At 33.1% G+C, this 12979-nt stretch overlaps 2 protein-coding genes across 6 annotated transcripts in view; one reads left to right on the top strand and one right to left on the bottom strand.

Annotated features, from left to right (window-relative positions):
- Iml1 (GATOR complex protein Iml1) overlaps positions 1-12979 on the bottom strand; it is a 289826-nt gene that overhangs the window by 71240 nt on the left and 205607 nt on the right. The window lies entirely within an intron of this gene.
- Positions 8973-12338, top strand: LOC135837613 (uncharacterized). Of its 2 annotated transcripts, XM_065352953.1 has the most exons (8): positions 8973-9140; positions 9241-9405; positions 9563-9783; positions 10018-10140; positions 11043-11264; positions 11344-11491; positions 11606-11790; positions 11872-12338. In XM_065352953.1, the coding sequence occupies exons 1-8, from the start codon at positions 9092-9094 to the stop codon at positions 12280-12282; spliced, it is 1524 nt and encodes a 507-aa protein (XP_065209025.1). In that variant the 5' UTR covers positions 8973-9091; the 3' UTR covers positions 12283-12338. The 2 variants fall into 2 exon arrangements, with proteins under 2 accessions (XP_065209025.1, XP_065209026.1); XM_065352954.1 differs by lacking the exon at positions 11606-11790 and having other exon boundaries at positions 11872-12023.

Raw genomic sequence — 12979 nt, 5'->3', positions numbered from 1 at the left:
GTCATAATTGACATCATTTTTTTTTACCAAAATCCCACGTTTTAATCAAAATTCAAGCGAAAATTTGTTTTTTGTCAAAATTGCCTATAGAAACGATGTTTTATTATTTAGAAACTTTGAGAAAAATTTATTCAAGGGAATGGTCGTTCGACTAGTTCGGGAAATTGGATTCCAGAATTCAATAGTCAGGAAAAAAAAACACGTTCGGAATGGATTTTGGGGGGAGGGGAGATGTGCCAGAATCTTTTCAGAAAGTTGCTGGAAGTTTCGAAAAGGCTCATTTTAGCTACAGGGTGTTTACCCTAAGGGTATCACATTTCAATTAATAACTACTCCTACAAATTATCGTTTATTTAATCGCGGTTTTCGGCAAAATATTCTAAAAACTACACATTTTTATTCTTATGCTTAAAAAAAATAATATCAAACATCTGAGAGCCATTATTGTCGCTACAAGATTCCAACCGTTCTCTAAAGTTTTCGAAAACACGTCGACTTTTTTCACCTGTTCGATGTTTTCTGCTGTTCTTACACTATTCTTCCTGTTTCGTTTCTTTGAAGGAGTTTGGCTATGACCACTTCGAAAATTTCCGATCCACTTTCTCACTGTAACTTGCGTAGGAACATCTTCATGTGTGCTAATACCAAACTTTTTACAATACAGAGTGGCGCAAATGTCAGTATTCCAAAGTTTTTCGTGAATAAATCAAAAACTAAGCATCCTAGAAAAAAACTAATGACATTATGTCGATTGGAAATTTAATTCTCTACAATTTTCCTCGACTTCATTTTTCCGTAGAGTGCTTATTTCCGCCTCCAGACCGATTTTTATGAAACGCAGTTTGCAAATTTTTCAAAAATTTCAAAAATTTACAAACTGCGTTTCATAAAAATCGGTCTGGAGGCGGAAAAAAGCACTCTACGGAAAAATGAAGTCGAAGAAAATTGTAGAGAATTGAATTTCCAATCGACATAATGTCATTAGTTTTTTTCTAGGATGCTTAGTTTTTGATTTATTTACAAAAAACTAAACGTGAAAATTGGAATACTGACTATTGCGCCACTCTGTATGCTATGAATTTCATTCCACTTCGACATCTTTAAGGCTTGATCATTTCATGTAAAAATTCTCATCACCAAAAAGTGTGACGTTTTGACTTTCGAATGGTTCAGGTTTGAGCGTTGTAGGTGTCTGAGTTGCCACGCAATTAAGAAATAAAATGTGATACCCTTACGGTAAACACCCTGTATAATTATTTCATTTTGAATAAAATATGAAAATTTCAACTCGAAAACATTGCTCGAAAAATCTTAGAAACAAATGACATCTTTTGCTGGTCTTTTAAAATTTACACCAAAATTTACCTTAAAATTCAACAAAATCTGAACTTGTAAAAGGTAACCTTTACACCACCCCACCACCCTCAATCGATTTTCTCATTTTTTTCCATTTTTATTTTTCAATGATAATATGGTATCCAACGAAATTTTTTCGAAAAAAATCACCACTTTTTCATTACCTTTTTTCAACAAAATTTTCAGAAAGCTCTCAACTTGACCTCCCATCCCCTCCAATACACACACAAAAACATTGACAAAGTCAAATTTTTCAAAGGAAAATATTCAAAAAAATTTTAATTGGGAGAAAAGTGTGGAAAGCAACTATTTTTTAATTTCATCAAAAATAAACTTTTTTTTCAATGAGTTGAAAGTTTATTGTACGTTTAGATTTCTTCATTTTTTTCACTATTTTTTTTGAACAAATTCACTCCTTTTTCACTACTTTCACTACCTGTTAGTTACCCTGAATGATAATGAAAACCATCGCTACATTTATTTTACATTTTTTATGTGTGGTAAATCGGATTTTCCACTTTTTTTCATTTTTCACTACCTTTCAAGCAAAATTGCTGAATATCACTACTTTTTCACTACTTTCCCTACTTGTAGACATACAGGTCTAGAGAAAGACTACTTTCAGGGTGTCTACAGGAATTTTTTTGACCGATAATCACTACTTTTTCACTACCTTACAAAAAAGATCATTACTTTCCAAAATATTTTCAACCCTTTCCCCCACATCGATTTTTTCATTTTTTTTTTTTTTGAATTTAACTTCGTAATTTTTTACATTTTACTACTTTCACTACCGACTTTCAAAATCACTACCTTTTCACTACTTTCACTACTTGCAGACACCCTGATTTTGTAAGAGAAGCTTTTTCGTTCATTTCAAAAAGTTATACGCCAGAAACTATGGTCATAAAGTTGGGAATTTCGCAAATTTGGGCATTTACTCGTATGTTACAGAAAAACTGAGAAAGGTGAGCATTATAACCTTTGAAGTACACTACACGTAGGTAAAGTCTCAAAGTGTAAAATTATTCATATGACAACCATTTGACCATTTGCATGAAATGTTTGTCAAAATTAATTCATGAAATGGGGGAAAAAACAGAAAAAAAGTAAATCCCTCTCCTTACCAAACCAAAAGTAAAGGTCGAAAATCATCAACCCTAAGTATTTTCAGATTGAAAATCTCAATAAAAACCATTTAACGATAATTTTATTCAAATTTTTAACCGCTCAAATTCATTATCAAGTACTTTTCAATTTTCTCAACACTTATGGACAAATAGAAGAATTTGATCGTTTTTAATCTGAAAAACGTAAAGACTGTTTCAAGTAACGACAGTAACGTATTTCAAAACTTGCAATATTTTTTTAGATCATTTACGACAATTATTATTGTTCATTTTTAAAAATACAAAAAAATGTACAACGCAAAACATATGGTTTCAAAGTGCAAACATCTGCCTAGCGATTGAATAAATACGTAGAACACAACTTTGACATAAACGTCGAAAATATTATTTCCCCCTATTTTCCTGTAGGTCTAGGTACCTACCAATGGAGAAGTCACGATTCAAAAAAAACTGGAGTCGGCCCTGTCGAAAATCAACAAAAGTCATATTTCTAGGTTAAACACCTCCGTAAAAAACACTTCTTGATTTTTTTCAAACAAACTTTCAACATTTTTTCTTATCATTTTCAACATTATAGATATTAGGTAGGTACCTCTACCTACTTAACCCACCCATATGTGTGCGTCATTCTATAACAGTTTTTTTAGTTCATCGCTAAAAATAATGTCAAGGAACAAAATTCAAGAGTTCAGTTCAATGATTAACAAACCTAAATGTTAGTATTTTCACATTTCAAATAAATGCTAAAAGATAAAACTTGTGTTATCAAATAACCATTTTATCCCACAAATGAAGTACAATAAATAAGTAATGCAATATCTTTGCTCATTTCTACGAGTACGTTTATCTTGATAATACTCATTAACCAATCATCAGAAAGGTATTTCCATTCGTTTTGCTAACGTGTTCCGAGTAGGACGTTTCTTGCTGTGTAGTTCTCTCTGTACTTGTGTATAGTTATTCGTTTATTTACCTATTGTTGGTTCTCACGCGTTTTTATCTCGTTTTTATGATAAGATAAAAGCAAATATCATCGGATAAACGTTAGTGTGATAAATCCGGCCTCAGCACAGCTGAGCCGGTACCTATCTTCGTATTATGCCTTCCACACCCTCCTCACCAACCACTGGTGCTGACAACAGACCAGTAAAAACGTTCTCAAATGCTGTGACCCAAGAAATATTCCCTACTAAAGATCAAGCAATCATCTTTCAACACATACCAGGTACAAATGCTACTTATTATGCTGAAAAAATGTCCGCTAAAATAGGCGTTGAAAATATTTTACACTGTGGTGTTATCTCAGAACAAAGGGTAAGAATGTACCTAAAATCAGCTGACCTAGCCAAGCAGTTTCTTGAAACAGATGGTACCTTGGAAATAGATAGAAAAATAATCCGAGCCAGACCATACATGACCAAAAATAAGAAAATTATAATTTCGAATGTACCTCCTCATGTACCACATGATGTTATCCTCAATGTTATAACTGCCCATGGAGCTGTACCTGCAACGAAAATGAACTTTCTTCACCTTACTATGCAGACCAACCTCCGATCAGTTTTATCTGAGAGAAGGTCAGTATTTATCACAGAAGATACTGCAAATAAACTTCCTCCATCTGTTCTAATCAACTATGAAGAGGACCAATATCGGATATTTTTCAATGACACAAAAATCAAATGTTTCATATGCCATGAATTTGGTCACACCTCAAACCAGTGTCAATATAGCTATGAAAATGCTGCAAAGAATTCAAATGCTTCAGCAATACAAACAGAAAATAATGATGACTCAAAAGTCTCAAATGTAACCATCCCCGAAATTCCTAAAGATGAATCTAATGAGAATAAACTCACAAAAACAGTTCCAGATAATGAACCTGCAAATAAACCTGATGAACAAACTGTGAATGTGCAAACTCCATCTGATAATTCTGAACCTACCCATGAATCTCTTTTCAGTGAGCTCCTAGAACAGACTCAGCCAGTAAACCTGACCAAATCCAGTGAAATTGAGATTCCTAGTACTTCCCAGTCACAAGTTATGAAAAGACCCTTATCAATTTACTCTGAATCTTCAATTTCTTCTATTAATACTGATATTTTTCAAACCCAAAATCCATCCTCAAATCCAAAACAACTTGAAACAAATGAAATCAATCCAACCCTAAAAGTTATAAAAACCAGTGATTCCAAGAAATTGAAAGCTGAAAATGAACCAGTTTCCATAAAAGAGCAGCTTAAATCAATAGAAGAAAATTTCAAATTACATGAAAAGGAATATCCAATATCATTTTCAAATTTTCAAGTTATGATGGATATGTTGAAAGGACAAAGTGACCCAATGTCAACAATTACACAATTTACAAATGACATGGATGGTCTAGTGAAAATCTTGAACCAGAATTACCCACATCTTGATACTAGAACTATGAAGACTCGTTTTACCAAGCTCCGAAAGAAGATTTCAAAAGATAATGTCCAGAAAATGGAAACTGATGGTGATTCAACTTCTGAGTAATGGCATCAACCAGGCAGAATGTGTTTTTTTTTTTTTTTTTTTTTTTTTTTTTTTTTTTTTTCCTACTAAATATTTGAAAAGATGTACTATTGTAACATGTATGTAATGTCATTTCTTTCACATACTATAGCTACATGTTTGTTAAATGTCTCTTATGAGCTGTCAAGTATTACTATCTTCTCAATCTTTGTAAAAACTAAAGTTATTGAGTAGGTTTTAAGTTCTGTATTCTAGATTATCATATGTTATTAGTTACTGTAGTTTATACTGATACTCAGCCTGAAGTTCTTGACCCCCCCCCTCATTCTGGAAAGCTAAAAATCACATACCAACTAAAATCATACAAATATGACTTTTTTGATTCAATGGAACATAAATGGCATTTACAGTCATTTGAGTGAGCTCAAAACCCTAGTTTATCCCAACTAAATATCTTCTTAGGTAACTTCCAAGCCAATGCTGTAACTATAAATACCCCACACTATAGCATAAAAAATCTCACAATTTGCAATATTTACATTCCCCCTCATCAAAACATAACCTTACAAGAACTAGAAAACCTTCTCATACAATTACCTAAACCATACATTGTACTTGGTGATTTTAATGCTCATTCAAAAATTTGGGGATCAAATTCAAACAATAATCGAGGCAATGTTATAGAGAAATTCTTATCAAAAAATGATATTTTTCTCCTTAATTCTTCAAAACCTACTCACTTTAATATATCAAATGGTACTTTCTCAAATATTGATTTGACCTTTTGCTCTCCAAATATTTCACACCTTTTAGACTGGAACCCCCAAGATGATCTTCAACACAGTGATCATTTTCCCATTACCATTTCCATTCCAAACCAAATTCATAATCCCACAAAAGCAAAATTTCCAAAATGGATATTAGATAAGGCAAATTGGTCTCATTTTAATAAAGAAGTGCTTTCATTAGATTTCTCTTGTCAAGACCTTGACTCTATTGTTCAGTACTTCACTGATTCAATCATTCAAGCTGCTATCAAAACCATTCCTAAATCTTCTTCAAAGGTCCCTAAAAAATCTGTACCCTGGTGGTGTCCAGAGTTGAAAATTGCTATTCAAGAAAGAAAAAGATCTTTAAGAAAATTCAAAAAATATCCTTCTACTGACAATCTCATAGACTTTAAGAAAAAAAGAGCAATTGCTCGCCGAACAAATCTATCAAAACAAAGGGATAGTTGGACCAAATTCATGTTGAATATCACTCACAGTACTAGTATAAAACAAATGTGGACTAAAATACAGATATTAAAAGGCTGCTATGTCCCATCTGACATTTCATATCTTCTCCACAACAATGACATTATTACTTCATTAGATAACATAACTAACACCATGGCTCAATCTTTTTCTAAAGTCTCAGCAACAAGTTCTTATAGTGAAGCTTTTCAAACAATCAAAAACCAAACTGAAAATTTAGTACTTGATTTTTCATCTGAAAACCTTGAACCATACAATGCACCTTTCTCTATAAACGAACTACTGTACTGCTTAAACCACAACATCAAAAATTCATCACCTGGACCAGATGATATTCATCCATATATGTTGAAACATCTTTCTGACACCAGTAAAAATGACTTACTAAACCTCTATAATATAATCTGGTCTTCAGATTCCTTTCCTCAAACATGGAAAACTGCAACTATCATTCCCATACTTAAACCTGAGAAAAATGTTCACCTTCCCTCCAGTTACAGGCCTATTTCCTTAACTTCTGTCCCATGTAAAATTCTAGAAAAAATGGTTATGAAACGTCTTACTTGGTATATTGACTCTACAAATTCCCTCAGTTCTTTTCAAAGTGGCTTTCGGAAAAAAAGATCTACTCTGGACCATCTTTTTAGTCTTACACAGGAAATCAATACTGCCTTTCAAAATAAAGAATTTGTACTCTCAGTCTTCTTTGATCTTGAAAAAGCTTTTGACAAAGCATGGAGATACAAAATACTTCAAAAAATACATTCTATAGGGATTCGAGGGCATTTAGCTTACTTTATTCAAAACTTTTTATCAAATCGTACCTTTAGAGTCAGAATTGAAAATACATACTCTGAACTTTTTGATATTGAAAATGGAGTCCCTCAAGGCTCTGTGCTTAGCACCATACTATTTATACTCCTAATTGATGATATCTGCAGTATTATTCCTCAACCTCTTTCCTTAAGAATTTTTGCAGATGATATAAACATTTCAATACGTTCAAATAACATCAAACTAGCCTCAGAAATGATCCAAAAAACTCTAAATTGTATTGAAAAATGGGCTGAAACAAATGGACTAACATTTTCTGAATCTAAAACTCACTGTATACTTTTTACCAAGAGAAATAAAACCTACCCAGAACCTATCCTTGAATTCAAAGGACATCCTTTAGTTTTTAAACCAACTACCAAATTCCTCGGACTTACTTTTGATAAAAAACTTACTTGGACACCTCATTTTCTCAACATAAAAGCTCAACTAAATAAACGTCTAAATTTACTAAAAATTGTTAAAAATCCAAAGTATAACCCATCACGCCAACTATTGCTTCACTTGTACAAAGCTCTGATACGTAGTAAAATTGAATATGGAAGTCCATGCTTTACAAACCTGTCAAATAAAACTACTAACATTCTCAAAACTGTTCAAAATTCCTCCTTGCGCATCTGCATAGGTGCTCTCTATTCGTCTCCAATTGATAGCATTTATTGTGAAGCTGCAGAGCTTCCTCCTGATTTTAGGAAAATTCTCATGACAAACAAATTCTTGACAACTGTTGCAAATAATCCATCTCACCCTCTTCAAAGGTCACTCAATGTCTACAGCTCTCAGCATTTCCTCCATACTTCAGGTCCAATCCCAGAATTTATCAAAAATATGAACAACCTACAAATTGACCTAAAAAACCTAATACATAAACCAATATCTTATCCCCCTTGGTCTCTTAAACCTATACAGATGGAATTTTACTTAAGAAACTACCCAAAACATGATCACTCCCCATTATTAATCAAGAGTCATTACTTAGAACTGTTATCAAACTATACTGAATATAACTTATGCTTCACAGATGGTTCAAAAATTTCTAACATTCATACTGGTTATGCTTACTCAATTAATGACAAAGTTCTCAGTTTCAAAATTCACAACTGTGCCTCAATTTTTACTGCTGAACTCACTGCCATAAAACATTGCTTAATAGATATAATTTCCATTCAATCAGAAAATAAAAAATTCTTAATCCAAAGCGATTCACTAAGTTCACTGCTATCTATTCAAAACATTTTTTCTGACCATCCCATAGTCCAAGACATACATAAGTCCCTTTTTAACCTCCAATATTACGATTACTCAATTAGCTTCATGTATGTTCCCAGCCACATAGGTATCACTGGAAACGAAACTGTTGATAGATTAGCAAAAACAGCCGCTGCCCCCTCCCCTCTTACCTCTCTCACTCCTGATGACATTAAATCTCTAATCACTCACAACACATTTACTAACTGGCAGAACTTTTGGTCACAACAAACTTCAAACAAACTCTTCCAACATAAAAAAACTACCCTCCCCTGGAAAAATCTAGGCCACCTGAACAGAAAAGAAGAAATCCTGATTACTAGACTAAGAATAGGCCACACAAAAATTACTCATAACCACTTATACCAAAAAGAACCAAAACCCTCATGCCAATTTTGCAGAAACGAACCCACATCCATCCAACACATACTTTTCAACTGTCCCCAACTAAAACAAAACAGACTTACACTACAAATAAAAGAAAACCCACCTACTATCCCTGACGAACCCTCAGAAATTCAAAAATTCATCTCCCTAATAAAAAGCATCAACCTCACAAACCAAATCTAACCCCCCCCCCTTACGGGTGTAATAATCTTGTAATTATAAACACCCAAAAAAAAAAAAAAAAAAAAAAAAAAGAAAGGTATTTCGTTAAATTATTTTTTTCGCAGTAACAAAGCCACTTTTGGCTCAATGACAACATTAGGTGACAGAAGTTCGTACAGTATGAACGTATAGTTATTACTCGTATTAAACACGAAGATGCGTTTGTTTTTAATTTTCGGTGCGCTACTTTTATTATACTGCAATGGTAAATACTTCAGATATAACTCGATTTTTTTCGAAAACCTTAACTATAGGTGAATTATAATTATTTTAAATTACCTACTCGTGATATTTATTTTGTATAGAATGTGAATCGACACAAACTGTTGTTTTCGTCTACGATAAAGTAAACGCAACCGAATATGACGTCAACCTATTTACCGGAAAAATAAAACAATTTTTCGCCACGTTATTCCAGACAGATGGAGATTTCGATTATCATCTCAAGATAGTGGTCCCTGACAAATCTTGTAAGTAAAAATACTCAAAATACATTAATCAAGTGCGCTAACGTTCGAACCAAACAAGAGTGGATTTCAATCAGAAATGCGTTTTAGCTTTTTTATGGGTCTTACTCAATGCAAAATTTCAATCACTGTATGTAAAAAAAAAACTACATTTTTCCAGACATCCAAGAAGTATCAAAATTCAATTCCACTGGTGCAAAAGTAACTCGAAGAAACGATACCACAATCAAAGGCCAATCCACATTGAAAACTGTACTTACACAATTACAAGAATCTCCTTCGTATTCAGTCATCTACGTCATCACTAATGTCACCAAACCAATAAGCAACGACATCCAACTCGACAGTATCTTGGAAGAAATACAGATTAAAAGAACCCAGGTGATTTTCTTTTTCGCGCAATGATATTTCGTGATTCCATTTTATTTTTGTAGGTAATTATTTAAAAGGTAAATAATTGGTAAATAATGAACCAAAACTAAGGAGTCCAATAATTGGAAAAAGAAAAAACTCTCTCCTTATTTTTAATGCTTTTTATTGCAAAGATCTTTTCAAAAAGTACAACTTTTCATCATCAGGCAAGAGCACGAAATTCGATCATGTTTTTTTTCCTAGGTCAACTTTCTTATCGAAACGGAGTTCTGTTTGCAAACCGATTCGCTCCAAGAGTATGGATTAATTAGTTCTGCGAGTGATGGATTCGCACAAATGGGCCCAAAATTATTCAAATATCACCAGGTAAGAAAAGTTCACTCTCTGGTGAAATAAGCAACTCATACTTTGTCCATTTCCTATTTTTTTAATAAAAGTCCGAGAAAATAGTTAACCAAAAAAATATACCTAGATAGATCATAGAAAAACGAATTTCAAAAAATCCAAGAAAAATTTCTGTAATATGTAGGTAAGTAATTCAAAGACAAATTTGACGTAATTTAGCATATTGAATGATCTGAAAAAATTGTGAATTTTTTTTACCAGATAATCGAAAGTTTTCAAAACCAACACGAACTAGCAAAAATTAGTAGGTATTTTTGGGAATTAAAAATAAGAAAATTTAGCTCATTTTTTCCTACTTTCTGGCATAATCCAGCATACTTTTTCCCTCCATCAAATCCAATTGGAACGTGGAGAAAGACAGGAGCAGGAGTTTGAAATGTTTCAAATTTTGTGAATTCGTGCTTCAGTCATTTTTTAGCTCGTTGACTCTATCAGATGGCAAAGGATTATCAGAAGTGAGACGAAGTGATGTATCGTGGAGGGGAGAGACTGAGACTTTCCCAACTTTTTGCCCCAGATCCGCTCTCCTGGATTTTTCCTGCTAATTAGCCAGATGTGATTCGGATAAATTTTGTAAGGGGGAATTAAAAATGAAAATGTTGAATAATTTAAAATTTTCAAAAACGATACTTTTACACAATTACAAAAAAATTTGAAATGTTCTATTGTACGGTTGGTAGGGCTGAAATCCAAAATCTAAAATTCGTATCTTTTTTCTTGTTGACTACTATTTTTCGGGATTTTTTTTAGACCTTTGGGTTTGTTTCGAATTAAATTTAAAAAGAGGACAAAACATAATTTTTTCGCCACCTCTCTAAAGACAAGGAATACGTTTATAATTATCAATATTTTTCGATACCTAGTTTCCAGTATCGATATATATGAAGTTGAATTCTGCACCTCGAAAAGTATGCTCATTGGAAATTAAAACCACAGATGAAGATCGTACATCCTGCATCAACATGGATTCATTTTTCATTAATGCGGTAGTGCAAAAGCTAATTTTCGGTAGTTTGGATTCAGACGAGTACGAAATACATGCAGTAGACCATCATCGAATCGAGACAGCGACAGGAACTTCCAAGGTGACTATTTTTCAATTTTTCACATGTGTAGAATACCTAACTATCGTTGAAATTCAATCTACAAAGATTTTATTTTCAGATATGCACCGATACTTATAAAAAACTTAATCGAGCAGAGTTGCAATTTGTTATTGCAGCGTATACAGGAGAACATGAGTTTCACTACGGTTTTTCGACCGAAGACGTCGTCGAATCCTTAAACGAGACATTTAAAAGACCAATCAAAGGTATAAATAAAAATCAGATATGTAGTATTAAGGTTTTAGCTACTACACTTTACTTTCCCTTCCCTTCCCTTCCCTTCCCACAAAAAATCCAATTTAACACTACAAATTTATTAGGTGCTTCAAACAAAATCTACGTATCATCGAGCTACAAGTACAAAAAGGATCAATTTCAACATTTCAATGTTCTCTTTCTGAATGGTACTCCTTTTGGGCAAGATATTCGTTTACAAGCGGTGAATGAAACCGATCTATTTGTGGGATCGTTTCAACCACCGAGCGAAGACTATTTTTATATTCAAGTTAGCGAGCGATTTCATTTTCACTATTTTAACTGTATCATATCTACCTAATTGAAATTAATACAAATTAATTTTTTTCAGGTCATAAGTCACGATGACTGGGCAACAGTGGCGCGAATTTCAAATGCAATAAGTGCAGCAGTTGGGTTCGGTGGTGAAAACGATAAAAATCCAACTTTCGAATATAGACCGGATTTCAAGCCTCGATCCAAACAATCGATTGATCAATATGTTCGTAATCGAGACCCGAAGCCATCGTCCTCAGAAAACTACAGCATAGATGCAGTCCTACTTCTATTTGGATTTCTTGTTGTCGTTTTAGTGATGGTAGGGGTGCTTCACCTCTGTTTGGTTGGATTAAAACTGATTTGTAAATTTTGTAAGTGGATATGGTACTATATTCGAGACGAAAAATCATTGAAACCAGAAATCGAAAAAGACAATCGTCATCGAGCTAAGCGTGCTAAGCCATTCGACTATCACGGTGTGTAACTGCTCAGTGCTCATGTTTGTACAACTTTTAAATAAAGGTTTTTAATTAATCGATACACTCGTGTACTTTTTTTTCTACTTGAATGCTTATGGAGAATGAATCATCGATTTGAAAAATAAAATTTTGCGAGTGAAAAGACCACCAAGAACATCAAACGACTTCGAATGCCATAAATCGAATAATTTCTCAATTTTTTTGCTGAAGATGTGAGCCTTTAAAATTTCTCAAAATGGAGTCGAGTAGAAAGTTTCAAATTTAAATGCTCATAAATGACAAAAATACTAATGTACGTACAATGCTTCTCTGATGGTTCACTCTCTTCCCCGCAATGACTGAATGATGAGATCACAAATTGGGGAATTTTGGAAAGGAGGGAGTTAGAGGGGCTCTTATATGGAACTTCAAAATTTTATATGTAGATCGACCCCAAAAGCTAAATCGTCTCATTTCAATATTTCTTTTTGACTGTAGAAATCTGAGTACCTAAGTACTTCTATTGAATTTGAAGAAAATCAACAGAAAAAAATCACGATAACTTCAAAATGTCAAAAATTGCTCCAATTCTCAACTTTTTTTTGTACTTACTCTGAATAATGAGATGAAATTACGAATACCGAATAAGACAAAAATCAATGAAAGATATAAAAGTACATTTCACCCCCTCCTTCTTTCCCATTTATGTGGCTTTTAATTCAA

This window comes from Planococcus citri, chromosome 2 (assembly GCF_950023065.1).
Source record: "Planococcus citri chromosome 2, ihPlaCitr1.1, whole genome shotgun sequence".
Lineage (NCBI taxonomy): Eukaryota > Metazoa > Arthropoda > Insecta > Hemiptera > Pseudococcidae > Planococcus > Planococcus citri.
The sequence above is the reverse complement of the archived record's forward strand: the minus strand, read 5'-3'. Positions and strand labels throughout refer to the sequence as shown.